Raw genomic sequence first — 26,855 nt, 5'->3', positions numbered from 1 at the left:
TATAAATAAATACATATAAAAGCTGGCAGGATTCCTGACCAGCAGGGGACTGGGGGAAGGTAAGTATTGCTTTTTTTCTATTTCTTACAGGCCCCAGAAATATATACATCTTTGTATATATGGAGAGCCTGCAGCCCTTGTGGAGCACTGATCAGTGGGGTGATGGGGGTCGGACTCCCCTTATCTAATATTGATAAACAAGCATTTTTTACAGAATGAACAACCCCTTTTAACTTCTTTAATATCTTAGAAACAAACACTCCACATACCTGGACTAATGTGCAAAGCATAAAGAATATGAGGTTTAGTATAGATAAGCCAGGGAAGATGTTTCTGTCCAGTGCTGACGGCCGACTGTGTTTATTGTTGACAACGAGCATGTAGATCATGATGCAGATTACAGGGATCCCAAATATAAGGCTGAATAGGAAGGACTTTCTCCACCTGTGATTTTAAATACATTACAAATTACTATTCAAAATGCTGTAGGATATGTTCACAAGAAATTGAAGAGGAATTGACTTGAGTAATTCTGCCCGCTTATTCTGCTCCAATTTATCCTTAAATGAAACTTCCGTTGACTGACGCATTTCTGATAGCAGAATTTTAACGCTGAATTCTATTCTGCCTGAGGATTGAATATGTTCATATTCGGCAGATTCCGCGGCTAAAAGCCCATTAAAGTAAATGGTTTTTCTTTTTTCTTTTTTTTTTAATTCTGCAAAAAATCAGCAAAAATTCTGCAAAAATTCTGCAAAAATTCTGTGCCAATGCCGCTAAAAGGGAGAAAATTTTCCTGACCAAAATGATTCCTCTTCCTTTCCGCTCCAATTCCTCAGTGTGAACATACTTATACAGAAACTTATATTTGTCATTTTACATTAGTAACAGGGATTTCATGGGTTTAACGGTGACAGCACTGCTTCATGTCACTGCTTGGATGAAACTAAAGTTGGCCCTAAATGGTTAAAACAGGTATGTGTCTTAAACTCTCCTATTTTTAGTGAGGGGAGGGCATGAAGCTTATGAACCCCAAAGCAAAATCTGTAACAGGGGCCAAACTACTATATATATATATATATATATATATATATATATATATATATATATATATATATATATGAACCAGATACAGGCGCAGCACTCCAACAAAAAAAGTGATTTAATATCTCATGTCAGCATTACGCTGGCACCAATTTTTTGGTTGGACTGGATAAGTAGTGCTGCTTTATTTTGGGATTATATATATATATATATATATATATATATATATACAGTGGTCCCTCAAGTTACAAAATGTATTGGTTCCAGGACAACCATTGTAAGTTGAAACCATTGTATGTTGAGATCAGAACTCTATGGAAACCTGGTAATTGGTTCTGAAGCCACCAAAATGTCATCCAAAAAAAGGAAAAAGTGAGGATTAAAGAAAAATAAGTAGATAACTAATATAGATAAAGCAAATTCTTACATATAAAAGTAAGAAAGATCTGCTGGGAGCTGTAAATCACTGTCTATGTCAGTGTTTCCCAACCAGGGTGCCTCCAGCTATTGCAAAACTACAACTCCCAGCATGCTGGGAGTTGTAGTTTTGCAACAGCTGGAGACACCCTGGTTGGGAAACAATGGTTTATGTAGAGGACAGAAGCTTCTTCAGGGTCCTATACTGTACACACAGTGTCCCAAATGGAGCCGCCCTCACCTGGTGTCCAAAGGAGCAACTAACCCTGGTACAGGTAAGGAGTAGTACAGAACTTGTAGTTCCTCCCTGTACTGTAGGGGGCGCTACCAGACAGCCAGTCCGTGAATGAATTTCAGTAATAGAGGTGATTTACCAGTAAAATGCCCATTCTGATTGGTCATTTCCTCCAGTTGTGACAGGTATCACAGATCTGGAGTGTCCGTAGCATTGTATGTTGAGTCTGTTTCAAGTTACAATGGTCCAGAAAAGACCATTGTATGTTGAAACTATTGTATGTTGAGGCATCACTGTATATATATATATATATATATATATATGGCAATGGGGTCTTTGGATCCTCTAAGGAACAAGGGCCCAGGTGTAATAGTTACCACTACACCCCTATAGCCACATTTTAACTGTCTATCCCAAAATACCGTAAGTAAAACTTAAAAAAAAAAAAAAAAGAACCAAAGAAAAACTGCAAACCTCTTCTATACTTTCCAAAGGACCCTCTGGCCAACATTTATAAAAAAATTCAAATAAATAAAGTGTTGTAAAAACAAACCCAATGGTCTCCATCTATAAAGATTTTACCTCTAAAACCAATACAGTAGTATATTTTGTAATTATTTCTAGTTGGATTCCTTATAACTCTGTGACTATCTAGTAATATTCAATGATCACACAGTAATTTACATACGTACTGTCTTATTTCTTCTTTATGGTCCAGGTTGTGAGCTGAAGGATCCCTTTTAGATAGAGAAGCTTGAAAACCAATCTCCTGTTCAGAAAATAAAAGGTACAGTCAGAAGGGAAATAAAACATCTGTCCTTCAGCCTATGCTAAGCTACTATGAGTTTATTTTTAGAAGACATTAGGTTTAAAGCATACCTGTCAGATCCCACAATAAGAAAAAAAATTATATATTATTCAGTACCTAATCCTGACCATGTACATCTAATTTTTATGCCTCCATCATCTATATTTATTATGAAAATACCACTTTTCATTAGCTCACAGTGTTAGAAATCCTCTCAGGGGAAGGGGGCGTGTCCCTCCATTGAGGTGGTGGGAGATGATTGGTATGTGGTATAAGTGGGCGTGTCCCTCCATTGAGGTGGTGGGAGGTGATTGGTGTTTCTGCACATGCAGCCTTGTCCATGAGTCACCTCTTGTCCATGACTCATGGACAAGCCTGATGCTACTGCAGGACTGGTTAATGTCCCAACAGATATGGGGACCCCTAGTGGTGGAATTTTCAGGAACCGTTATCTTTATTAAATATTCAAAACATTTTAAACAATCATATTACAAAAGGCCTTTAATTTTCATCTGTAACAACATATAAAAAGTTTTTGGATCTGACAGTGCCCATTATAGGCCCCATTAGCAACTTCAGGAGCCTAAATTATTGGTCATTCGTAAAGATGATACAATTTAAAAATGAATAATAAAGTAGGGATCACAGATTCCAAGTTTTTGCATATGTGTAAAGAAGGTCAAAGGAAGTCAACACTCCAAGAAAGAGCTTATAGTCGTGCACAATGACCCAATAGATGATCCAATTGAAAGCAACTCAACTACAAGTACCAATAGTAGTTAATCTCTACTTATAAAGGGCACACTAATACTAATATCACCTTATCTTTCTACAATAATATCCCTTTACCTCAATGACTTTTATGATGTCTCGAGGGCCAACAATTTCAGGATCAAACTTGACTTGAGCTTTGCAGGTGGCAAGAGCTACAGAGGCTTGTAGAATACCCGGAGTTCCCATCAGTCGTGATTCAATATTGTGGACACAAGAGGCACATGTCATCCCAGTAATCTGCAGACAACCAATATATAAAATTATAAATGCAGAGAATATTGTACCTCAACCTATTAAACAAAAAGTAGTGACTGGAAACATCCTTACTGCCATCTACGATTGCCTAACACTGGGCGTATTTAGAGATGCCCTTATGTACCAACTCAAGTAGATGAATAAAAAAAGGTAATATGACACCCTTATACATGCTTTTACATATTAATGTAGCTTAAAGAGGTAGTCCAGTGGTGAAAAACGTATCCCCTATCCTAAGGATAGGGGATAAGTTTGAGATCACGGGGGATCCGACCGCTGGGGCCCCCTGCGATCTCTCTGTACGGGGCCCCGGCTCTCCGCCCAGATAGTGGGTGTCGACCCCCGCACGAAGCGGCGGCTGACACGCCCTGTCAATACATCTCAACGGCAGAGCCGGAGATTGCCGAAGGCAGCGCTTCGGCTCTGCCATAGAGTTGTATTGAGGGTGCGTGTCGGCCGCCGCCTCGTGCGGAGGTCGACACGCCCCCTTCCCGCGGGCTGTCGGGGCTCCTTACAGGAGATTGCAGGGGGCCCCAGGGGTCGGACCCCCCGCGATCTGCAACTTATCCCCTATCCTTAGGATAGGGGATAAGTTGCTCACCACTGAGTCACCACTGGACTACTCCTTTAAGGTGCTCAATCATGAAAATATAATTTCTAACTTTACATCCAGAAAAGTTGCTGTTGAAAATATTCCCATTTTTTCATACTTTCAGTGAAAACCTCTTTAGCGAGAAGAATATCATAACACCTGAGTCATTTCAAGATAGTCTATAAATGGCCAGCTTTACTATGGCTTTGTCCTACAATTTACTCTGTCTACAAAACCCCTGAACACGTTATGTTTAGCCTCTGTAGTGTAAGGCTCTGTTCACACCTGCACTGTGGTTTTAGTTTATAAAGGACACCGCAATTCAGAGGCAGACACAAACAAACCCAGTGACTTATAATAAGGTCCAGTCGATTTCATGGTGATCTCGATTGTTTGGACAGGAATAATTACTCCTCTCCTCATCAAATCTGACAGAATGGGATTCAATGCCTAAAAAGCAGTCGTGAATAGAGTGTCCAGTCTACACTTTACATATATACTCACAACCAGCTCAATGCTGCCATGTGTCGCCGTACAGTCTTCCAAAACAACAGCGCCAAAGCCCAGGTTTTCAATAAGTTGTGCAATCTCAGTTGGTTCAATCTGGTCAGTTATGTATTTGACCTCCGCTTTACCAGCCATTAGTGCAACAAGAACTGATACAATACCTGCAAAGGGATAATTGAAGGATAGAAAAAAGTTATTCAGAAAAAGAGAGTTCAGAGATACTACCATTCACATAGTTCAGAGATACCACCAATAATAACAATGTCACCCCGAACTAGCTTGGTTATTACAGATAAAAACTTCTGCATCTAAAAACTATTGCTATCGTTACTAATAAACATAGAGATCGTTACAGAGATGTGTTGAAGATCTCAGTGACAATTCTCCAGGATATGATATGGCTGATGTTCTATTTTACATTCACTTTATGTTCATTGGCTATCTATGTGTTCCCAACCATGCAGGGCTGGGATATATTTTGACAGATCCCATAGGCCATTGAAAGCCAGCCAGTGGCATTGTTAGGGTCTATAAAGATATATCATCTGCCCCCAACCCCTAAAAAAGCATACATATGCAAGATATCATCACTATAAGAATTTTGTGTGATCCTTTACTTTTAAGTAATAGTCTGCAATAACAGTGCCACATCAGCTGCTGGATTTTTTTCCCCAATTTTAACTTGACCAACAACCCCCCCCCCCCCTCCCCCCTGTGTATTAGGTTCAAAACCATACCACAGGCAGCCATCACTACGATAAAAGCCATGAGCCTTCGTGACATATTTAGAAGGGTTTCCCATTTAAAATGCATTAATAATCTACCCTCAGGATTGGGCATCCATATTAGATCAGTAAGGGTGATGTTTATCAGATCCCCAATGATCATGCATTGATGGCCTACCTGAGGTTAAGCCATTAAAGGGGATATCCAACATAAAGTGACTTTACTAATTACATGTCACCCTGTAATGGACATGCTTACCAAGGATGCATACTTGTGTTGGTGGTAAGTGGCCGTGTCCTGTGTCCCCCATTAGTGTTGAGCGCGAATATTCCAAATGCTAATTTTTACCACGAATATCGGCACTTCCAGACTGGACATTGATCCCTCCCTTCTTTTAGGTAAAATATATAATTACGCATGCGCATTATGCGAATTTCATTACGAATTTTCGCATTAAAAAAAAAGATCCCTATGACGCTGCTGGCTTGTCTGTGTGAACTGGCTTTTCCTGTTTGTGTGCCCTCCCTCCAATTACAATTCCCAGGATTCCTAGTTTCTAGGCGGTAGGTGATTTATCTCCCTCCCATTCATCAACCAGCCCACCCACTGCAGCACAGCTACCCCCCCCCCCCCCACTTCAATGTGTGCTGTGCAGAAAACTACGATTTCTTACAGCCCTGTAGAGAATGATCTCTCTCCCACCCAGTTGCCGCTCCACCCATAGAAGCAGACACCTTTCAACACCTGACTAGTGATGTATTTTCTCAGGCCGCACTGCAACCTGGGAAAGGCCCAAAACAATACTCATTATGTATGCTGCTAAAAATTAACAGGCACTATATTATGAACTACAATAACTTCACAGCCCCTGGAAAATCCCTTGAGTATTTTCTGAGCTGTGGCCCCCCCCACCTCCGTACATTGTGTAGTGGTCAAGCTGAGTTACTGCAGGTCAGTTCCCATTTCAGCTGAGCTGCATTTCATTTCTATATTTTAAAGGTTGGTATTATACAAAATGTTGGAAGCCTTGATAAAGAAAGTAAAATGTTAAATGGTGACACAAGTAAATACCATCTTTCTTCTTCAGATTTCTCTCAATGTTGGAGACACAGGAGGCACACGTCATGCCAGTGACTTGTAAGATGCATGTCTGGGGTGTAGCATTCTCCAATAGAGGGATTTCTGGGTACGTTTTCTTAGGGAGAAAATCCACAATGTAATCTTGCTTCAGGATTCCATTCTTGGTTGTCTGCGGTGATTTTTGTTGTACATCATCTGCTTTAGAACTTTGATGGTTACTTCTGGTAGTCAGTGAGGAATCTACAAGAACGTACATATTTATCTTTATTTTTGTCCCGAAAATGCAGTTTAAAGAATGAAGCACATAATACAGTGTTTACAAGCTTGAAAAAAAAAAAAAGGAATTGGGCAAACCACATAAAACATAATCTATGAGCCATAGTGTTTCCGTTTGTATAGTGTCTACAGACATACGGTACTCCACATTCGAGTAACAGTGGTTAAAGTGAAGAATGTTCATTCATAATGGGCTTGTTTTTGAGAAAAAAAAATACCATGATTTTTTTTAACCCCATTGCTGAAAATTTCTATGGCTTCAAAAACATTCCATTATAAAAGCATTCCAAGACTAAATGGTTTTTAAATGTCACCACTTATCCGCTCTGCTCAAGCACTGACGCGCACACAGGGCTAGTGACACAGAGCCATTGGAATATACAATACACTGGGACTGTGGGCCACTAGTGCAGCCATTTCTAGCAGAGTAGGCGGTTTTAGCTAGTAATCACTGCTCACCCTGTGAAAATAAATAACACAAAAATGGTACATAGAGCTATACTGCAAAATTATAAAACTTTATTGATGCAATATATATATATATATTTTTTTTTTTGACCAATGTGTGCTGCTGCAATCCTCTTTTTTTGTATACTCTGATGCCATGGCAGTGTGCACCTGTGTATTAGGCTGTTGTGCCAGCTATCTTTCTTTTTTCTTGTATGTACAATTCAGGGAGAAATGGCACCCTGTTTAGCTGTGCACCCCTCCCTCTTTCTCACAGGTGGAGTTTTAAATGGATCCAGCATGTCACCCAGTCAGAGGCTATATGCCCAGCAGAGGTGAGTGGATAGTTGAGTGTTAGGCTCAGAATTTGTGTTAGGTTCCCATCCTAACCCATCCTAAATGAGGCCACCTCCCCGTGGTGGATGGGGGACACGTTTTGATCAAAAAGTGCGCTAAGAGTCTCAATTTTTTTGACCAATGTGTGCTGCTGCAATCCTCTTTTTTTGTATATATATATATATATATATATATATATATATATATATATATAAACCCAAATTCTCTAAAATACTCTTTTAGGGTACATTCACACAATCCTAAGTTGCAACGGGGAAATCTGCTGCGAGTAACACTTAGGGCTCGTTCACACGCGCAGATCCACAGCATATTTTATTCTGTGGATCTGCCGACCATGGACCCCTACAGTGTGCCTCAGCTGTGCCTGCTAGGAGTGGCAATCTGTGCATGCACGGTGTACTCGCACACATCGCGGCCACTCCCCATGCTCCGTGAGCTAGGACGGGAGAAGCCGCAATGTGTGCAAGTATACTGTGCATGCGCGCAGCGACTCAAACATTGCAGCGTGTCTACTCGTAGCGGATTGCTGCTCCAGGCAGGCACATCTGAGACACACTGTAGGAGTCCATCATTGGCGGATCCGCAGCGTAAAATCGCTGTGGATCCGCCTGTGTGAACGAGCCCTTACTTCGATGGGTCCACAATAGTGAAAGATTTGCAGATTGCTGCTGGCAGACCTCTTAAAATTAATGGTAGCACAACTTGGGGCAGATTTCCCTGCTGCTAATTACGATTGTGTGAACACACCCTTAAAGACTCCCCCCAATTTTTCCAATTGGTTAACTTAGGCTTACATCACATTGAGAACTGAGTGGTGACTGCCCCCTTGACAGTCTATGCAACAAAACCTATAGACTGTCAAGGGGTTTCAGTTCAGCTGTCAGTGAACTGTGAATATGTGCTCCCTCTCTTGACAGTCTAAGCGTTCATCAGCATATCAGCCAGTTAAACTAATGCCAGTGCTGCAAAAGGCATACATACTGTATATGTAATAAAAACACATACCAGAAATAGGAGTAGCTTCAAAACCCATGTCTTCTATAGCTGCTCTTAATTCCTCAGAGTTAGTTTCTCTGTGGTTATAGAGAATTGTTCCCATTGCTTCACGTAATGACACTGATATGGATTGTACTCCTTTCCTTTGAGAGATTGTGTTCTCAATTGTTGACACACAAGACCCACAAGTCATTCCTCCAATGCTAAATGAAGCCGTCCTTGTGGATGAACGATGGGTTGATTTTGATCGTAATGCAGAAGTCACTTCATCGTCTACTGGAAGAGTAACCTTAAAATGTCCTGGTGGAAGCGCTTCAATTGCTTCTTTTATTGTCAATAGGCTAGTAATGCCCTCGATAAAAGATATAACACCATTTTTGTTCTCAAGAGAGACTTTAATATCCTGAACACCAGGGAGTTCAGAAATGGAGCCCTCTATGTTGTGCACACATGACTTACAATGCATTCCTTCTATATGAATAGTTCTCGCCGTTGTGTTGCCTATAGTTCCACCAATATTCACAAGCATCGGTTCTGTAGAGATACGTTGTAACTGTTCAATGTTGATTATTCCAAGCTTGGATGGATCTGGTTTGCTTTTGACAGACGCCACAAACCCCATATCATCTATGTGTTTTTGTAGATCTTCTGGTTGGATGTACTGTGGGTAGTACACAATTGATGCTTCTTGGTTTGTAAGCGAAACCTTTATTTTTTCTACTCCTTGAATTTTTCCAATTTTCCCCTCAATTGTATTGACGCAAGACTGACAGGTCATACCCTCTACCCTTATTTTTACTACATCCTCTTTAGAGTGAATTCCATTTAGAGATGTTGAAAGTTCTTTGCATTCCTGTACATTAGCATCAAAGCCCATATCTTCAATTTCCTCACATATCTTCTGAGGGGTTATTCCAGAAGATACATAACATACTGTGGCATTGCCTTGATCAAGGTAAACCTTTATACTGACCACACTAGGAATCTTTGAGATCCTTCCTTCGATAGACTGTACACAAGACTGGCAGGTCATACCTATAATTCCCACCACAGCCATACTAACATCAGGTTTTGAGTAGGTGAGGTCATTGAGGCTACCTTCAAAGCCTCTGTTGTCAAAAGCAAATCTTGGTTTTTTTGGTGACAGTGTCTTGGGAATGCCATAGCTTTGAGAAGTCTAGAAAGAAAATGTCAATAGATATTATTAACATCATAAAACCTTATCAATTGTAAATGTAAACAGAACCTTATCAGTGAATCAGTAACCAAGCTTTTCCTCCTACTTCTTCATGAGGTCCCTATTATCTGGCCCGGCACACGCCGTAAACAAACTCTGATCATGTAGCAGTTGCTTCTTTGTCAGCTGATCGCTGGAACTATTACACCGGGCCCTAGCTGCTCTGTTTGCCCAATAGTCACTCCCTTTGTGTTAAACAAATACCATAGTGCAGCACAAAATACCTTCCCAGGTGCCCCAAAGAAATATCAAAGAGCAGAACCACACACCTCCCCAGAAGAGTAGAACCACATACCTCTCCAGAAGTGCCAAACACATGCCACAGTGCAGCACAAAACACCTCTTTAGGAAATCAAAATACCTCAGTGCAGCATCACTGGTAACAGTATTGTCTTCATTCCCACCTCTTCCCCACTGGAAGCCATATTGCACCCATCCCCACTGGATTCAAGAGTTATTCCGCCACTGGGGACCCCCGCGATCTTGGCTGCGGCATCCCAGACATCCGGTGCATGGAGTGAACTTTGCTCCGTGCCGGATGACTGATGATGCGGGACGGCCATGCCCCCTCAATGCAAGTCTATGGGAGGGGGCGTGACGCCCCCTCCCATAGACTTGCATTGAGGGAGCAAGGTCATGACAGCACGAGCGGGGCACGGCCGTCACGAGCCTCAGGCGCTGCACCCGATGCTCTAAACGAACGCCTGGTGCAGCAGAGAGATCAAGGGGTTCCCCAGCTGCGGATAGGGGATAAGATGTTTAGGGGCGGAGTACTCCTTTAACCACTTCTATTCCTAATGGCATCTAATTCTCTTTTTTTTTTTTACCCCTCCTTCATTGACAGCACTACCAGCATTCTACTCACACTTCTACTTCGTGAAATAGCTGCATATAATTGCAACTGCCTGGCCCCTAAAATAGTAGGAAGAGCAAAATAATAAATCGGAATATTGTTTTATTTTTACTTTATTTCATGTTTTCTGGCAATTTTCATCTTATATATCTGTGTAAAGCAAAAACCTTTTTATGCTTTTATACACATAATTCTAACATTATACAAGTTGGTCTAGGGTTGGAGGTTACAAGTTCAGCACTAACAAGGAAATTATAGTAACGGGACACATTATCGTAGTAGTATTGCTAAACCTTACAGTATTTACATATTTTACCTCAACGTCTTTGAGAAAGTACATATGGTGAGTTTAGAATTTTATTCTAATCTCTATTTGGCATCTTATCTATTGCTTTACTGCAGAAAACTGACTACATAGGCAAATAACCACATGATAGCTGAGAACTGAAGAGGATTAAAACATGAACACCTTCCTTATTTGTTCTTTTTTATTGTATTCTAAACTTACATAGATGCATCCAGAAATCATTAGCAGAATTAACCCCTTAAGGACCCAGCCAATTTTCACTGTAGGACCCGGCCATTTTTTGCACATCTGACCACTGTCACTTTAAGCATTAATAACTCTGGGAAGCTTTTACCTTTCATTCTCATTCAGAGATTGTTTTTTCGTGACATATTCTACTTTATGTTAGTGGTAAAATTTTGTCGATACTTGCATCATTTCTTGGTGAAAAATTCCAAAATTTTATGAAAAAATTGAAAACTTTGTATTTTTTTTTTACTTTGAAGCTCTCTGCTTATAAGGAAAATGAATATTCCAAATAAATTATATATTAATTCACATACACAATATGTCTACTTTATGTTTCCATCATAAAGTTGACATGTTTTTACCTTTGGAAGACATCAGAGGGCTTCAAAGTATAGCAGCAATTTTTGGCAAAATTTTAAAAATCTAAATTTTTCAGGGACCAGTTAAGTTTGAAGTGGATTCGAAGGGCCTTCATATTAGAAATACCCCATAAATGACCCCATTATAAAAACTGCACCCCTCAAAGTATTCAAAATGACATTCAAAAGGTTTGTTAACCCTTTAGGTGTTTCACAGGAATAGCAGCAAATTGAAGGAGAAAATTCAAAATCTTCATTTTTTACACTAGCATGTTCTTGTAGACCCAGTTTTTGAATTTTTGGAAGGGGTAAAAGGAGAGAAATCTTCCTAAAATGTGTAACCCAATTTCTCTCGAGTAAGGAAATACCTCATATGTGTATGTCAAGAGCTCTGTGGGTGCACTAGAGGGCTCAGAAGGGAAGGAGTGACAGTGGAATTTTGGAGAGTGAGTTTTTTTTTATGGTTTTTGGGGGGCATGTCACATTTAAGAAGCCAGAACATGGTGCCAGAACAGCAAAAAAAAAGGAATGTAACAAGGGGTACAGTGAGCCTTAACACCCCACAGGTGAAAGATGACTTTTTGTTAAAGTTGGATGTGTAAATGATTTTTTTTTTTCCCTAAAATGCTAGTTTTCCCCCAATTTTTTAATTTTTACAAGGGGTAATAGGATAAAATGTCCCACAAAATGTGTAACCCCATCTCTTCTGAGTCTGGAAATACCCCATGTGTGGACATCAAGTGCTCTGCTGGTGCACTACAATGCTCAAAAGAGAAGGAGTCACATTTGGCTTTTGGAAAGCAAATTTAGCTGAAATGATTTTTGGGGGGCATGTCGCATTTAGGAAGTCCCTATGCTGCCAGAACAGCAAAAAAATCAAAACATGGCATACTATTTTGGAAACTACACTCCCCCAAGGAACGTAAAAAGGGGTACAGGGGATAGGGGATAAGGATAGGGGAAAAAATGTCAGATCACAGGGGTCCCGCTGCTGGGGACCCCCGGGGTCGCCGCTGCGGCACTGCGCTTTTATTACTACACAGAGCAAGTTCGCTCTGTGCATAATGACAGGCGATACAGGGGACAGAGCAGAGTGACGTCATGGCTCCGCCTCTCGTGACATCACGACCCGCCCCCTAAATGCAAGTCTATGGCAGGGGGCGTGACGACCACCACACCCCCTCCCATAGACTTGTATTGAGGGGGCGGGCCGTGACGTCACGAGGGGTGGAGCCACGACGTAACGATGCTCCAGCCCCTGTATCGCCCGTCATTACGCACAGAGTAAACTTGCTTTGTGCAGTAATGATAGCGCAGTGCCGCAGCGGCGACCCCGGGGGTCCCCAGCAGCGGGACCCCGGCGATCTGACATCTTATCCCCTATAATTTGGATAGGGGATAAGATGTCTAGGGACGGAGTACCCCTTTAAGCTAACAATCGAGTTTACAGGTTTTTATAGCCTTTTTCCAATGGTTTAAAGCTTCAGTCTTGAACTATTGACCCTCCATTCCCTTCACTTATACAAGTGTCTCTAGTCCTGCAAAAAACATATTTACTTTAATCCCTTATCAGTGAGAGGCTAGGTTACCCATGGGTTTCCTCTAACAGCAGAACACAACACTATGGAAAGTATAAGTATTGCCGCTCCTAATTGTGCGTTGCGTGCCATATAGTGAAGCACATGAAAAGCTTCTTCAGTCACTTAACGTGTTAGTTTTGCGGTTACATGAGGCACTGCATGCATTGATCTTTATTCTTACAGTAGAGAAGTCATTAATTATAACTTTTTGTGAATTGGGACATTTAAACTTTTTACATTTTTTAATTCCAATCTAAATTTAGTAGGAGTCGGAGTCGGTGCATTGTTTGCCAACTCCGACTCCAGGTACCCAAAATTTCGTCCGACTCCTCGACTCCGACTCCACAGCCCTGGTTCTGGTATGGGGTTGTACAGTACACCATATGATGGTATTGCTCTGTTCTAGTATAGCAGTATTGTTATGTTCTGTTCGTGTTATTCAGTCACGGTATGACGGTATTGTTCTGTTCTGGTATGGTGGTGTTGTTTTGTCATGGTATAGTGATATTGTTCTTTTCTGTTCTGGTGTTGTTATTTAGTCACGGTATGACGGTATTGTTCTGTTCTGGTATGGCATTGCTATTCAGTCATTGTGTGGGGTATTTTTCACAAACAAATGGTGGAACACAGACTAAGGCCACATTTGCAAGTTGTACAAAAATATGTTTTTAGATCAAGGGCAGACCCCCAAGGGTTGGAGGGGGGGGGGGGGTCGGAAGCCAAATTGGGGTTTTACCTAGGGGGCCAAAAATCCTTTTTTTCATATGCCCAATTAAGGTATACGGGCATCATTGAGTGAGCTCACACTCTGGTAGCCAGAGCATAGAGCTGCTAAGAAATAGTAGCACTCATGGAAATGTATGGCTGCCAACAATGTTCTCCAGTGGTAATAACTAATAGCAGAGGTGTCTAAAGCAAGGCATGCTGGAATCATCAGATTGCTGGGCTGGGCGTTTGCCTATAGATCTCTTTACAGACCAAGCTGCACTCCGAAGACCATAATGCTGGCACATTTTAGTGCAGCATTATGGTTAGATCCTATCCACAAAGTTACATACTGCTGAGATTAGGTTTATTTTTGTGGGATATTTCTTGATAAAATTTCCCATTTCATTCCAAACATATATGTCATTCACATAAACTACTGTAGGAAAAGTCCTTTACCATACAGAATGTCATTAAAAACTTTGTGAGGATACAACAGAATGGGGGGTATTCATCAAGAGAATTACATGGGATTTTGGTGGTACACCGGCCTGCGCGATTTCTCACAATCCAGAGTTCTGTTTTTTGGTTAGCTGTAGGCAGGGATTTACTAACTGCAACTTTTCTTAAAAAGCAAGTGAGTTAAAAGTTGCAAATCTACACCAAAAGAAGCATAATGTCCCACCCGCTTCTAACACCCACCACCCGCATCAATCACTGGCTGCCCACATATACCCCCCGCTGTTGTAAGACTACAACTTACAGTAAGGACATGCTGGGAGTTGTAGTCTTGCTAGCTGGCGGGTGTTAAATGCGGCCGGGCTGCGGGTGGTATATGCGGGCAGCAGGTGGTATATTGGGGGGAGGGGGGGGCGACGTGATGGCGTACTGCGGGAGGTGGGTGTATGTGGGGGGCGGCGGCGGGTTGTCATATGCGTAGTGCAGTGGGTGATAGATGCAGGCGGGCGTTGGGAAGCGGAGCCGACCGGCCGGGAATCATGAATATAATACTGCGGCACTGTAATTTCATATTTCCCGTCCCGAGCTGTGATTGGCCGAGGGGTCTCAGCCAATCACAGCTTCAGGAGGGAAATATGAAACTACAGTGCCGTAGAATTATATTCCTGGGAGCCAGGCCGGGGAGCGGAGCGCTTGTCACCTGCGTTGCATGACTACAAATCCCAGCATGTCCTTACAGTAAGGACATGCTGGGAGTTGTAGCTGTGGGAGGTGGTGGCAAGTGACAAGCACTCCGCTCCCCAGCCGGCTACCATGAATATGAAACTACGGCACTGTAGTTTCATATTTCCCTCCTGAAGCTGTGATTGGCTGAGACCCCTCGGCCAATCACAGCTCTGAGCGGGGAATACGAAATGGCAATGCTATAGTATTATATTCAAGGTTCCCGGCCGGCCGGCTCCGCTTCCCACCGCCCGCCTGCATCGATCACCCGCCGCCCGCACACCACACAACTACAACTCCCAGCATGTACTTGCTGTAAGGGCATGCTGGGAGTTGTAGTCAAGTGGCGCAGGTGGGTGGGAGAGGTGCGAGTGGGTGACAAGCTTCCCTGTCACCCGCCCGCACATTTCCCACCAGCCCACGCCTCACAACTACAACTCCCAGCATGCCTTTACAGTGAGGAGATGTTGGGAGCTGAAGTCATGTGGCTAGGTGGTGGGAGATAAGCGGGCTACCCTGGCTGTTGATAAACTACAACTCCCATGATGGTAGTTGTAGTTTAGGGACAGGGTGCCTCCAGCTGTTGCTAAACTACGACTCACAGCAAGCAAAAAAGTGTTTTTGCTTATGTATGCCAAATTTATCAACCCCCTGTGAAAGTATGATGAATGTGCCACACATAAGAAACACTTACACCATGGAAAACGTAAATCGTGTACGTAAGCACAGCTTGATGAATTCCCCCCAATGTTCGAGAGTTTCTGCTGATTTGCTGTGTTTTTTGCACCATAATTTGTTAAAATTTGTTAATGTTTTAAATTTTATGCTTTTAAAGGGGTACTCAGGTGGAAATTTTTTTTTTTTTTAAATCAACTGGTGCCAGAAAGTTAAACAGATTTGTAAATGACTTCTATTAAAAAATGTTAATCCTTCAAGTACTTATTAGCTGCTGAATACTACAGGGGAAATAGTTTTCCTTTTGGAATACAGAGCTCTCTGCTGACATCATAAGCACAGTGCTCTCTGCTGTCATCTCTGTCCATTTTAGGAACTGTCCAGAACAGCATATGTTTTCTATGGGGATTTTCTCCTACTCTGGATAGTTCTTAAAATGGACAGAGATGTCAGCAGAGAGCACTGTGGTCATGATGTCAGCAGAGAGCTCTGTGTTCCAAAAAGAAAACCATTTCCCCTGTAGTATTCAGCATCTAATAAGTACTTGAAGGATTAAGATTTTTTAATAGACGTAATTTACAAATCTTTTTAACTTTCTGGCACCAGTTGATTTAAAAAAAATAAAAATAAAATAAAAAAAAAGTTTTCCACGGGAGTACCCCTTTAATGCTTGTAGTTTTGGAATCTATTGAGTCTTTAGGCCAAGTTTTACTTGTTTTTTTATGTGCATTTTTCCCCAATCATTGGAAAAACGCTGCGGCCATATGTTAGGTTTAAATCAATGAGCTTTTCAGTTTGGCGTTTTTTAAATCCTTTGTCATTTTTTCACTCTTTTTCAGCATGTTGATCCTATGGCGTTTTTCCCCTGAAATTGCGCATTTTTCTCCCATAGAAGACTATGGGAGTAAAAAATACGACATGTGCGTTTTAACTTTGGCATTTTTGCCAGCGTTTTTTATTCTTTTTTGGATCCAAAAAAGTGATGGCGATACCTTTTTAATAAAATTTCGTAGGGTTCCATTAAAAAAAATTATAAAAAAACATACAGTAGTGATGAAAAAATTGTATTTAACGAAATTTATCTTTTTTAGAACAACATTTTTATTAATTTTTGAACAGGGATCAATTTATGTGGGTGGGCACAAAAAATTTGGCCGACAATAATAAAAAATGTAGTGTGTGTGTGTTTTTCTTTATTTTTTACATATTTTTTTTTGTAGTACTACTACTCCCAACATGGAACAGACTGTTCCATGATGGGAGTAGTAGTATCTGTAGTAATAGACATATTGCCTCGGGTGTCACTTCTGACACCTGATGCTATTGTCCTATCTATTGCAGAAAGGTTCTATACAGCGCTCGCATCTCTGCACTATACTCCGGCCAGTGAAGTGAATAGAAATGGCTGCCACCATCCGGCCAATCACCACCTCGGGGCGGAAAATATTCTATTCACATCACTGGCCGGAGTATAGTGCAGAGATGCGAGCGCTGTATAGAACCTTTCTGCAATAGATAGGACGATAGCATCAGGTGTCAGGAGTCACACCTGAGGCGATTTGTCTATTAGTACAGATACTACTACTCCACATCTCTGCTATATTATGGACGATCGCATCGGGCGATATGTCTATTAGTACAGGTACTACTACTCCCATTATGGAAGAGTCTGTTCCATGCTGGGAGTAGTAGTACCACCTAAAAAAAAAAGTTAAAAAATAGAGAGAAAAAAAAGGGAAACACACACACAATATAAAAAATGTATAAAAATGTCATTATAAAAAAATAAAAATTTCGTTAAATACATTTTCTCTCATCCCTACTGCATTTTTTTTTTTTTTTTGGTACCCAACTAATTTTGAAAAAACGTCAAAAGGGGCCAGCCAAAAATGCAATTTCCATTCAAAGGCAAAAAATGCAAGAAAAAATGCAAGAAAAAAACGCCAAACACAGGTAAAAGCTGTGGCGTTTTTTCTTGCGTTTTTTTGGGCCACCAAAAAAACAAGTAGAAACTTAGCCTTATGGAGCTTTTCCCTCAATGACTTCAGAAACCAAAATATAAGAACCACACAGCACAAGTGGATGACTGTTCCTTCTACAAATCATATGACTCTTGGATCTGAGCCCACTGACCTGTCCTTGGGGGTCTTCAGGATCTCCAGCCATAAGTCCTGATTGTTCTCTTCTCTTGCCATTGTCCGGACAGTCCTTAGGGTTTACATGCTGAGTGCTATTATGAGACTTCCTCTGGCTGGTCAGCACTATACTGTTATCCTTACTTTTAGTGTGTTCCATTTCTTCCTTTTCATTTATGTTAAATGTATCTTCATTTAAAATTACTCAATCAAGTTCGCAACTGAGATTTGCGCTGCAGCGAGGAGCATCACCCGGCTTATATAGGCTGCACTCGGCTATTTCCACATTCTTATCTCTTCCTACGAATTAGCATTTTGTGACTTTGAGAAAGACCAACTGAGTGAACTGAGAAGTGTGCACACAGCCGCGCGAGTGAACACAAGAGGCTGTCCTTCTCATACAGATCACATAGCAGCCAGACTGTGTGTACACAATGACTTGGCTGCAATTCACCCGTGTGCAAAATCCCGGCTCTCATCCTCTCCCATAGGGCTCAGTCTCATAATCCAGGTGTAATGACTAGTGTGAGATTACATTTGGCCACTTATTTTGCTCAGGATTTTTAGCCAAAACCAGAAATGGAACTGACACAGAGAACAACTATAATAAAAAAGATTTGCACCTTTTTCTGTGTGTTAGACCTACTCCTGGTTTCTGGTAAAAATACAATCCAAAATCAGAACCAAAATATAAGGCTGTGTTCACATATTCCGGTTTTTTATTGCAATAGATGTGTAACTGCAAATATTAGGAATGGATTTGAAAACAGGACAAGTCTCAGTCTTTCCTTTATATGTCTCGTCCATTTATGAACTATTTCCGGCTTCCTATTCAATAATGGCAATTAGAAACCTGAATGTGTGAACACAGCCTCAATGATAGAAAAATGTAAGGATAACTATAATGTTATCAAAGCAAAGATACCTCGGAACTGCTGTAGGTACACAGGAATTAGCCCACAAATTCTGGCTCTCCCTGGCCAATGATTACCAGAGTATCAGGTGGTGCTCACTTAAGTCCAGTGAAGATATATAATGATGCAAGTTGTAGAAAAGAAATTTTAAGGGCACTCACCCATCTTCATTAAAACTTCTGGAATCTTTATTAATATGGAAATAGCAGGTACCAAAAGTGCAGGTTAGGAACGGGCAGACATACGATCCACAGGGGATCTCTTGCAGGAGACGGTGCCGTCCCCTGTGGATCGTATGTCTGCCCGTTCCTAACCTGCACTTTTGGTACCTGCTATTCCCATATTAATAAAGATTCCAGAAGTTTTAATGAAGATGGGTGAGTGCCCTTGAAATTTCTTTTCTACAACTTGCATCATAACTATAATGTTGTTGAGGTGTCAGGATACACATTCAGGCTCCCGTCAACTCCATAGCCTTTTGCTAAAGCTAGATGTCTACGAAATAGCCAGAAGTTCCATGCAGGTCTATTGAACCTCCAGTAATTCTGTAGACCACTCACTTTAGCAGTGAGCTATGGCTTTGGTTTTAGTTTAAGGGTGGGGTCACACACAGCGCATCTGCATTGTATTTGACGCTGCAGATGCGCTGCTGGCAGTCACCGAGTGATGGCAGAGAGAGCTCCCTGCAGATTTCCTGGCGGCAGTCATGAGCAGACACACAGAGATACCCACCTCGCTCTGCCATTGTGCAGGGACTGCCCTCAGTGCATTCGTTCTGTGATTCTGGTCACAGAACTCTGAATTGACTAATGCTTTAAAATTCTGTAGAGGGTCTATTATTACATATAATGCACAGGAGAATAAGGGGGATATTCCTGACCGCCCCTAAATGATAGGAAATGCTCACATTATTTCTAAAAGAAAGCTTGGCAAATGGTGTGTATTGTGATGTTCTGCAGGAGCGGAACACATGAGAAAGGGGAGGAGGAAGCACAATCGGCGTTACCCTTCTGGTAAGTGTCATCTATGTTTATCACTGTGTCGGTTTCCCCCACCCTTTGTATCAGGGGCGGACATATGCCTGTGTAGCCAGTTCAGCTGCAGAGGGGCCCTGACACGACACACACGTGAGCAGTGGCACTGTGCCGCAGCTGCTCACTGTTCTAAAGCAGCCGCGGTGCATAATAGCGCAGCGGGCACTTTAGACCAATATTTGAAATCCCCACCTGGCGGAAGCGTCAGTGTCATGCGCTGAACGCTTCCGCCAGAGAGGATCCTGTGTCCGGGCAGGGAAGTGTCCACATCACTGCAGCGACAAAATGGGATGCTTCCCGGCAGCCCGCATACAGAACAGCGCACAGGTTAGGGTGGGGAGCGAGGATTTTTAATGGAAACGGGCAGGGGCAGATGTGGGGAGGGGGGTTGAATAGAAGCAGGGGAAGGGGGAGTTTGAATGGAAGAAGGAGCAGTGGGGGATGAATGGAAGAAGGAGCAGGGGGGTGTTGAAGGTACGCAGGGGCAGAAGCGGGGGGAGGATGAATGGAAGAAGGAGCAGGGGGAGTTAATGGAAGCAGTGGGGGATTAATAAAAGCAGGGGGGAAATGGAAGTAGGGGCAGGAGGGGTGAATGAAAGGAGCAGGGGGGGGTTAATGGGAGCAGGGGGGTTCCTGAACCATTGACGTATGAGGGGGGGGGGGGGGGTAGCACATTCTTTGCACAGGAGCCCTCTGCTGTCTGTGTCCGCCCCTGCTTTGTATGCATGCCCTTGGTAGTGTCCACCTAATTTCTCCTCTGCATGCTGTTTGGTGGGGCCACTGAAGGTGAGGGCGCCACTGAGCAGAGATGACATCAATGATTGTGAGAAAACCGCTTCTGGACTGCCAAGTTACAGAGAAGTACACTATCATCGGAGGCTCATGCAGGGTGATATGCTCACATAGAGGGTGATAAGTTGGCACCAAACATTGCACAGTGGCATAGATGTGTAGGGAAGGTCCAATTAGAGGGCATAGGACTAGTGGAATGAATGTCAAAATGATGTATAGGTATCTTAGTTTTACTATATCTCTCTCACCTTGCTTGTATAATTGTGAGAAATACTGGGTTCCTTGACATTTTCCTCTTCAATAGGACAAAGTAAGCGTACTACTTCCTCCTCATCCTCATTCTTCAGAAATGTCTTTTTAGACATCATCTTTACTGCAAGGCAAAGGAAGTACAATTAACCCATTGGGCACTTCACAACATATGTTCAGTCCCTACTGTTACAGTCCCTTACAGTCCCAACTTATAAGATCCAAATGAATTCTCAAACCATATACAGCGGGTGAAATAATTATTTAACACGTCACCATTTTCCCCACTATATATACATATATAGTAGAGGAGGAAAGCAGCACTCCTGCGGTGAAGGTGAACGGGTGCCAGCCTGGTGTGCCACTGCTTCTACTTTGCTATATATATATATATATATATATATATATATATATATATTTATTTCAAAAGGTGCTATTGACATGAAATGTTCACCAGAATTTGGTAACAACCCAAGTAATCCATAGAAAGAAACCAAATAAGCTCAGTTATGTGTAATAATGTGAAAAAAATATTGAACGCATGATGGAAGGAACAAAAGGGCTTGGAAAGCCAAGACAACAGCTGAAATTTATCAGTAATTAAAAAGCAATCCAGCCCCTAGTCAGTGCAAATTAATATCAGGTGGTTCAGTCCTAACTGATGGCTACAAAAAGGACTCATTGCAAAGGTGTCATTGCCCGACATCCCATGGAGTGTTGCATTGGAGGCTTTACTATTTCATCTTACCAGGAATAGCAATTACTCCACAGATTTTTGTGAATAGGTGTAATGTCCGTTTTATTTGCTTTTGTATTTTTCTGTTTAGGTGTGTATTTACACACTAGTATGTTCAGAGCAGTTTGCTATTCTCCCTGTATAGGGAATAGTTAATGCTCTGAACATATGAGAACTTGGGTGGGGTTATTTAACCAGAGTTCTCCTTCATTCTTTGCTAGTTAATTTGTGGACATGCTGGGAGTAGTAGTGCGGCAGGGGTTAGGTTACAAGCTTGTCACCTGCCCCACAACTACAACTCCCAGCATGTCTTTACTGTAAGGACAGGCTGAGAGTTCTAGTCGTGCAAGCCAGGGAAGCAGGCGGTAATGTAGTGATCAGAAAATTACTGTAAATTTGAAATTACAGTAAAGTCAGTGGCGCCGTGGTAAGGAGCCCAGGCTGACATAACACTGCAGCCGCCCGGGACTCCCGCAGCCAGGCCGGGAGATGTGCAGGAGCCGTCCCTGCCATCTCTCAGCTTGTACTGCAGTACTGAGGGATGGCTGAGGAGTTATGCCAGCCCGGGCTCCTTACCACTGCGCCGCAGGGATAATATATGATGGAGTCCCAGGCGGCTGTAGTAAGGCCAGACCTTTTAACATATAACGGAGCCGGAGAGTTTTTAGTCCCTACTGTAAGATCAAATTTCCAGCTGGGTCCCGTGATTGGCTGCTCGGTCCCGGCCAATCACGGGACCCAGTGGGAAATATGAAATTACAATAGGGGATATAGAAACACTGAGGTATGTTAGAGTACCTACCATGAACCAAACTGTCCCTAATTCTCCCCCCCCCCATCTGTCCCTGAGTCTAACTGACACTATCCCTGCATTAATTGTCCTTAAAACCCCCTCTTTGTACCTGATTTCTTTTCTTCTTTACTGCTCCTTCTGCCAGCCGAGAGTGAGGGAGGAAGGGGAAATAGCCCGGCAGGCACAACGTCATGTGGAGCTGCCTGGGCTCACTTCTGCCCTTCTTCCTGTGCAGCAATTATAAATGCTTTTATCTATAAAATAATGCATATGAAGGCCTCGATCAGTGCAGGGAAGGGAAGGCAGACCCGATGCTTGTGGATCGCTACTAGCACAGCGCTCTCTCCTGCCTGTCTGACAGGCGGGCAACTGCTCTGTGCTTCTCACATGTCCCGGCTGCACTATGAAATTTCCGACATTGGCCAGGCTGTCATGAGTCCGAAATCTATTGCCGGGATAGCTAGGGAGACCCCTAGTGGTCACATTTTCAACTTAAAAATAAAAATAGAAAGGAAGATAATTTTTAAACACATTCAATTGGAAAGTAGTTCAGAATACTTCAAGCTATAAAATATAAAAAGATTTTTTTGGTAAGAGGTACTCTTTAAAAGGAGCACGGGCTCGCATCACTCTGCAGCTGACGGGCTCAGTCTGATTCTAACCCTGCTACCCTAACTTAATGACAGGGACCGGGACACTGCTTTACACCCCCCCCCCCCCCCATGTCTCCCACCCGCCCGCTACCTGCTACAAGACTACAATTCCCAGCATGCCCTCACTGTAAGAGCAGGGAGTAAACCAAATAGACAGATTAGAGGATCTAGGAGGACTGGGATAGAAATGAGAGACGACAGGAAATCTGTAATACTGCGCCAGTACGATTGAAGGAAAGGACATTGCCATAACATATGCCAAAAATCAGCTCTAGGGGAATGACATCTAGGGCAGGCATCGGAAGGCACCCGTCCCATCCTGTGAAGTCGTATCGGAGTGAGATAACAATGAGTAATGTAAAGTTTGATTCCTTTATTATTGGCTGCCGGAGATACTGATAAATGAGAGGACAGCATCTCAGACCAATCCTCCGCCATAAGCGAGGGGACACATGCCTTCCAGTAAGCCTCCGCCGAGTCAGTAGTAGTAGCAATTTTAGCCCTAGTGAGGTGTGTGTACAGCATGGAAATTAGGCCCTGCGGTCCTTGGGATTGGAGGATCCCAATGAGAGGATATGTAGAGATGGGTGGTCTTGGGGAAGGAAACTGAGCATTTAGGGCATGTCAGAGTTGTAAATACCTATAGAATGCCTCACGGGGAACCACAAAGTCAGTCTGTACCTGTGTAAAGGTTTTCAATACGTCCTGCTGGAATAAGGGGGGGGGGGGGTCAAGGGCGTCCATCAGATGAGGGAGGTGAGGGTTATGCCATAGAGGGAGGTCATCTTTAATATCAGTAAAGGAGGTAAACACTTGTGCCTGGCGCCATACCTGTAGTGCTAGTCTGTGTAAGGGAAGGAGCTTGTGCGTCCTAGGGGGAGCGCCCTCCAAGACGGCATGCATAGAAGTAAGCCCTAAAAAGGATGCTAGGTGCAGTTCCGCAGGCGATGGAGACTCAGCAGAGACCCAATGTCGAAGGTAACGCAACTGGCCGGCTAAATAATATGTCTTAAAATTAGGTAATGCTGTTCCCCCCAAGTCTTTAGGGTTGAGTTTCAGTCTTTAGGGCTGAGTTTCAGTTTAGACCTGCCAGTTCCCCAGATGAATAGTGTTGAGCGGCATAGGCCATATTCGAATTCGCGAATATATGGACGAATATGCGTCATATTCGCGAATATTCGCATATTCGTGATATTCTCGTTTTATTTTCGCATATGCGAATATTCGCTTGTGCGAAAATTAACATATGCGAAAATTTACATATACAAAAATCAGTATAAGCGAAAATTCGCATATGCGAAAATTAGCATATTCAAATTTTCGTATATGCGAAAATTCGCACACCGGTCTCACAGTAGTATTAGAGCCTTCTTACACCACATAAGCTGGAAGCAGAGAGGGATGATCACTGTGATGTGTACTGTGAAAAAAAAATAAAAAAAATAAAAAAAATATTCGTAATTACGAATATATAGCGCTATATTCGCGAACATTCGCGAATATGCGATATTCGCGAATAAAATTCGAATTGCGAATATTCGCGAGCAACACTACAGATGAACTCCAGGGGGGAGTCCCTATCTATAACTATACCTAGGTACTTGAAGTGGGATACCACAGCCAGGCCACAGAGAGAGAGGAGGGACCAGGTCGCTGCTGGAGAGGCTTGTAAGCAGACTTCGTCCAATTTATAGCTATTGAAAAAGGGGTCTTCCCGAAACGCGTCTAGCAACATACCCTATCTACAGGATCCATTACCAGCCCCCTACCAGCTATTACACATTTGCAACAACTGGAACCCCCCAAATCGGAGACCACTTTGAGCCAGTCACCGAGCGGAGCCAGTCTGTTATACGGAGCCCAGCAGACCAGGGGCTACCACCCGGGAATCCATCGAGACGGAGCGGTGAGTGGTGCAGAAGCACCAACTACTTTCTAACTATTCTCTATCACTGTTGCAAACTGTGCGAATAATCTCATATATATTCACAAAGACTTATCATATCTTATCAAGACTATAAAGTTATTGCTGCTACTATTACAAAACTGGTCAATACTAGACCAACCTCAGCACAAGTCACTTTCCCACCAGGTGCCATTATATGGACTGTTCTACAACATTTTTTAAATATACCTATATATTTTCATTGTTATTATATATTGTACATACAAGGGCCCTGCTTGGACCAACTATATCAGCTAAATAAACACTGTTTATTAATATGTAACTAGTCTTGCTCTTCTATTTATTTCCCACTGCTTTGGATTCTATACCACAATAGTACCGTATATACTATTTCCATTATATATATATACACATCTGTACACCTAGAGGTCTGTACCTATAATTCTATTTTAAATATCCCTTTTTTGACACGTAGGGTTACGTGTATCACAGAAACCTCGGTATACAGTATATAGTGTGAGCCCCCCACTACCCTTTTTTACAATTTATACGAAGGCCAGAAAAGTCCCCAAAATGGTCAATTACAGAAATGGCTCGGGGGAGTGTCTCAAGGGGCCGGGACATAAACAGAACCATATCATCGGCATATAGACCGAGGCGGTTCTCCCTCCAATCTACAGTGATACCAAAATACAGTGGGTCCTGAGGAAGGAGAAGAGCCAGGGGCTCCACCGCCACTGCAAAAAGAAGCGGCGACAGGGGGCAACCCTGGCGGGTTCCCCTACCTAGGACAAACTGATCTGAGGAGAGACCATTCCCCAACACTTGAGCCTGGGGAGAAGAATATATAATCCTTTTAATAAAACGAGGGCCAAAACCAAAGTGGAGGAGGACCTCACGAAGGTACACCCATTCTACGGGATCAAAAGCCTTGGCTGCATCAAGCGAGGCCAATGCCCAGTCCTCATCCAGCGCCCCCCCCCCCCCCAATTTGAACAGCGACCTGAACCCTACGAATATTCTCTGAGGTGGATTTGCCAGGCATAAAGCCTGTTTGGTCTCCATGTATAATGGAGAGTATAACTTTATTCAATCTGTTAGCAAGGATTTTCGTGAGAATTTTATAATCCACGTTAACCAGGGAAATGGGTCTATACGAGCTGCATTCAAGGGGATTTTTATCAGGTTTAAGGAGACCCACAATAGTAGCATTGTACAGGGAAGGCGGGAGGCAGCCGGAGCTGAAGGCAACGTCATACATGTCTCGTAAGGGTCCCTTCAAAAGGGTAGCATAGCAGGAATACACCTCTACAGGTAAGCCGTCAGGGCCAGGGGCTTTGCCACTCTGCATAGTTGGCTGTTGGCTGTCCGGGCATGCTGGGTGTTGTAGTTTTGCAACATCTGGAGGTCCGCAGGTTGAAGACCACTGGTATAGGAAGTTGTACTCACCTGTCCCCGCCGCTCCGGACCATCACCGCTCGTTACCACTGCCTGGGATGTCGCCGTCCATCCTTGTCGCCACATCCCCGAGGTGTCCCCGATGCTCCGGCAAGGCCTCTGCTTCCCCGGCATTCGCGCTCTTCGTCGCCGCCATCACGTCGCTACGCACGCCGCTCCTATTGGATGATGGGACGGTGTGCGCAGCCACGTGATGACGACAATGGAGAGCACCGACGATGCAGGGGATCCCGAAGATGACGTGCCGGAGCCCCGAGGAGAGGTAAGTGATTGTCAGCGGACCACACGGGGCACCGTAAACGGCTATGCAGTGGTAGCTGAAGCAGTCTACGCTACCGGATAGCCGTTTATGCGATGGCCCTGACATACAAAAGCATCGTATGTTGATGCTGCCTTCAACATGCGATGGCCTCTGAGAGGCCATCATATGTTGAAATGATCGTATGTCGGGGCCATCGTAGGTGGGGGGGGGGGGGTCACTGTACTAACAGACAGTCTTATCACAGTGTCTCAGGCTGTGCAACTTTAAACCGCTTAGTCTGCAC

At 43.0% G+C, this 26,855-nt stretch overlaps 1 protein-coding gene across 4 annotated transcripts in view; it reads right to left on the bottom strand.

The window, feature by feature from the left end:
• ATP7B (ATPase copper transporting beta) overlaps window positions 1-26,855 on the bottom strand; it is a 119,044-nt gene that overhangs the window by 65,936 nt on the left and 26,253 nt on the right. For all 4 annotated transcript variants that reach the window (XM_056562030.1, XM_056562027.1, XM_056562029.1 and 1 more), the window contains 7 exons: window positions 20,764-20,888; window positions 8,524-9,691; window positions 6,430-6,678; window positions 4,630-4,793; window positions 3,354-3,515; window positions 2,389-2,465; window positions 270-444 (listed from right to left, as the gene is read on the bottom strand). In XM_056562030.1, coding sequence (XP_056418005.1) covers window positions 270-444; window positions 2,389-2,465; window positions 3,354-3,515; window positions 4,630-4,793; window positions 6,430-6,678; window positions 8,524-9,691; window positions 20,764-20,883 — 2,115 coding nt within the window. In that variant the 5' untranslated portion in view covers window positions 20,884-20,888. The remainder of the gene's footprint in view (window positions 1-269; window positions 445-2,388; window positions 2,466-3,353; window positions 3,516-4,629; window positions 4,794-6,429; window positions 6,679-8,523; window positions 9,692-20,763; window positions 20,889-26,855) is intronic.

This window comes from Hyla sarda, chromosome 2 (genome assembly GCF_029499605.1).
Source record: "Hyla sarda isolate aHylSar1 chromosome 2, aHylSar1.hap1, whole genome shotgun sequence".
In the NCBI taxonomy this organism is placed as follows: Eukaryota; Metazoa; Chordata; class Amphibia; order Anura; family Hylidae; genus Hyla; species Hyla sarda.
Note: the sequence above shows the minus strand (reverse complement) of the source record. Positions and strands in the feature narration are given on the sequence as shown.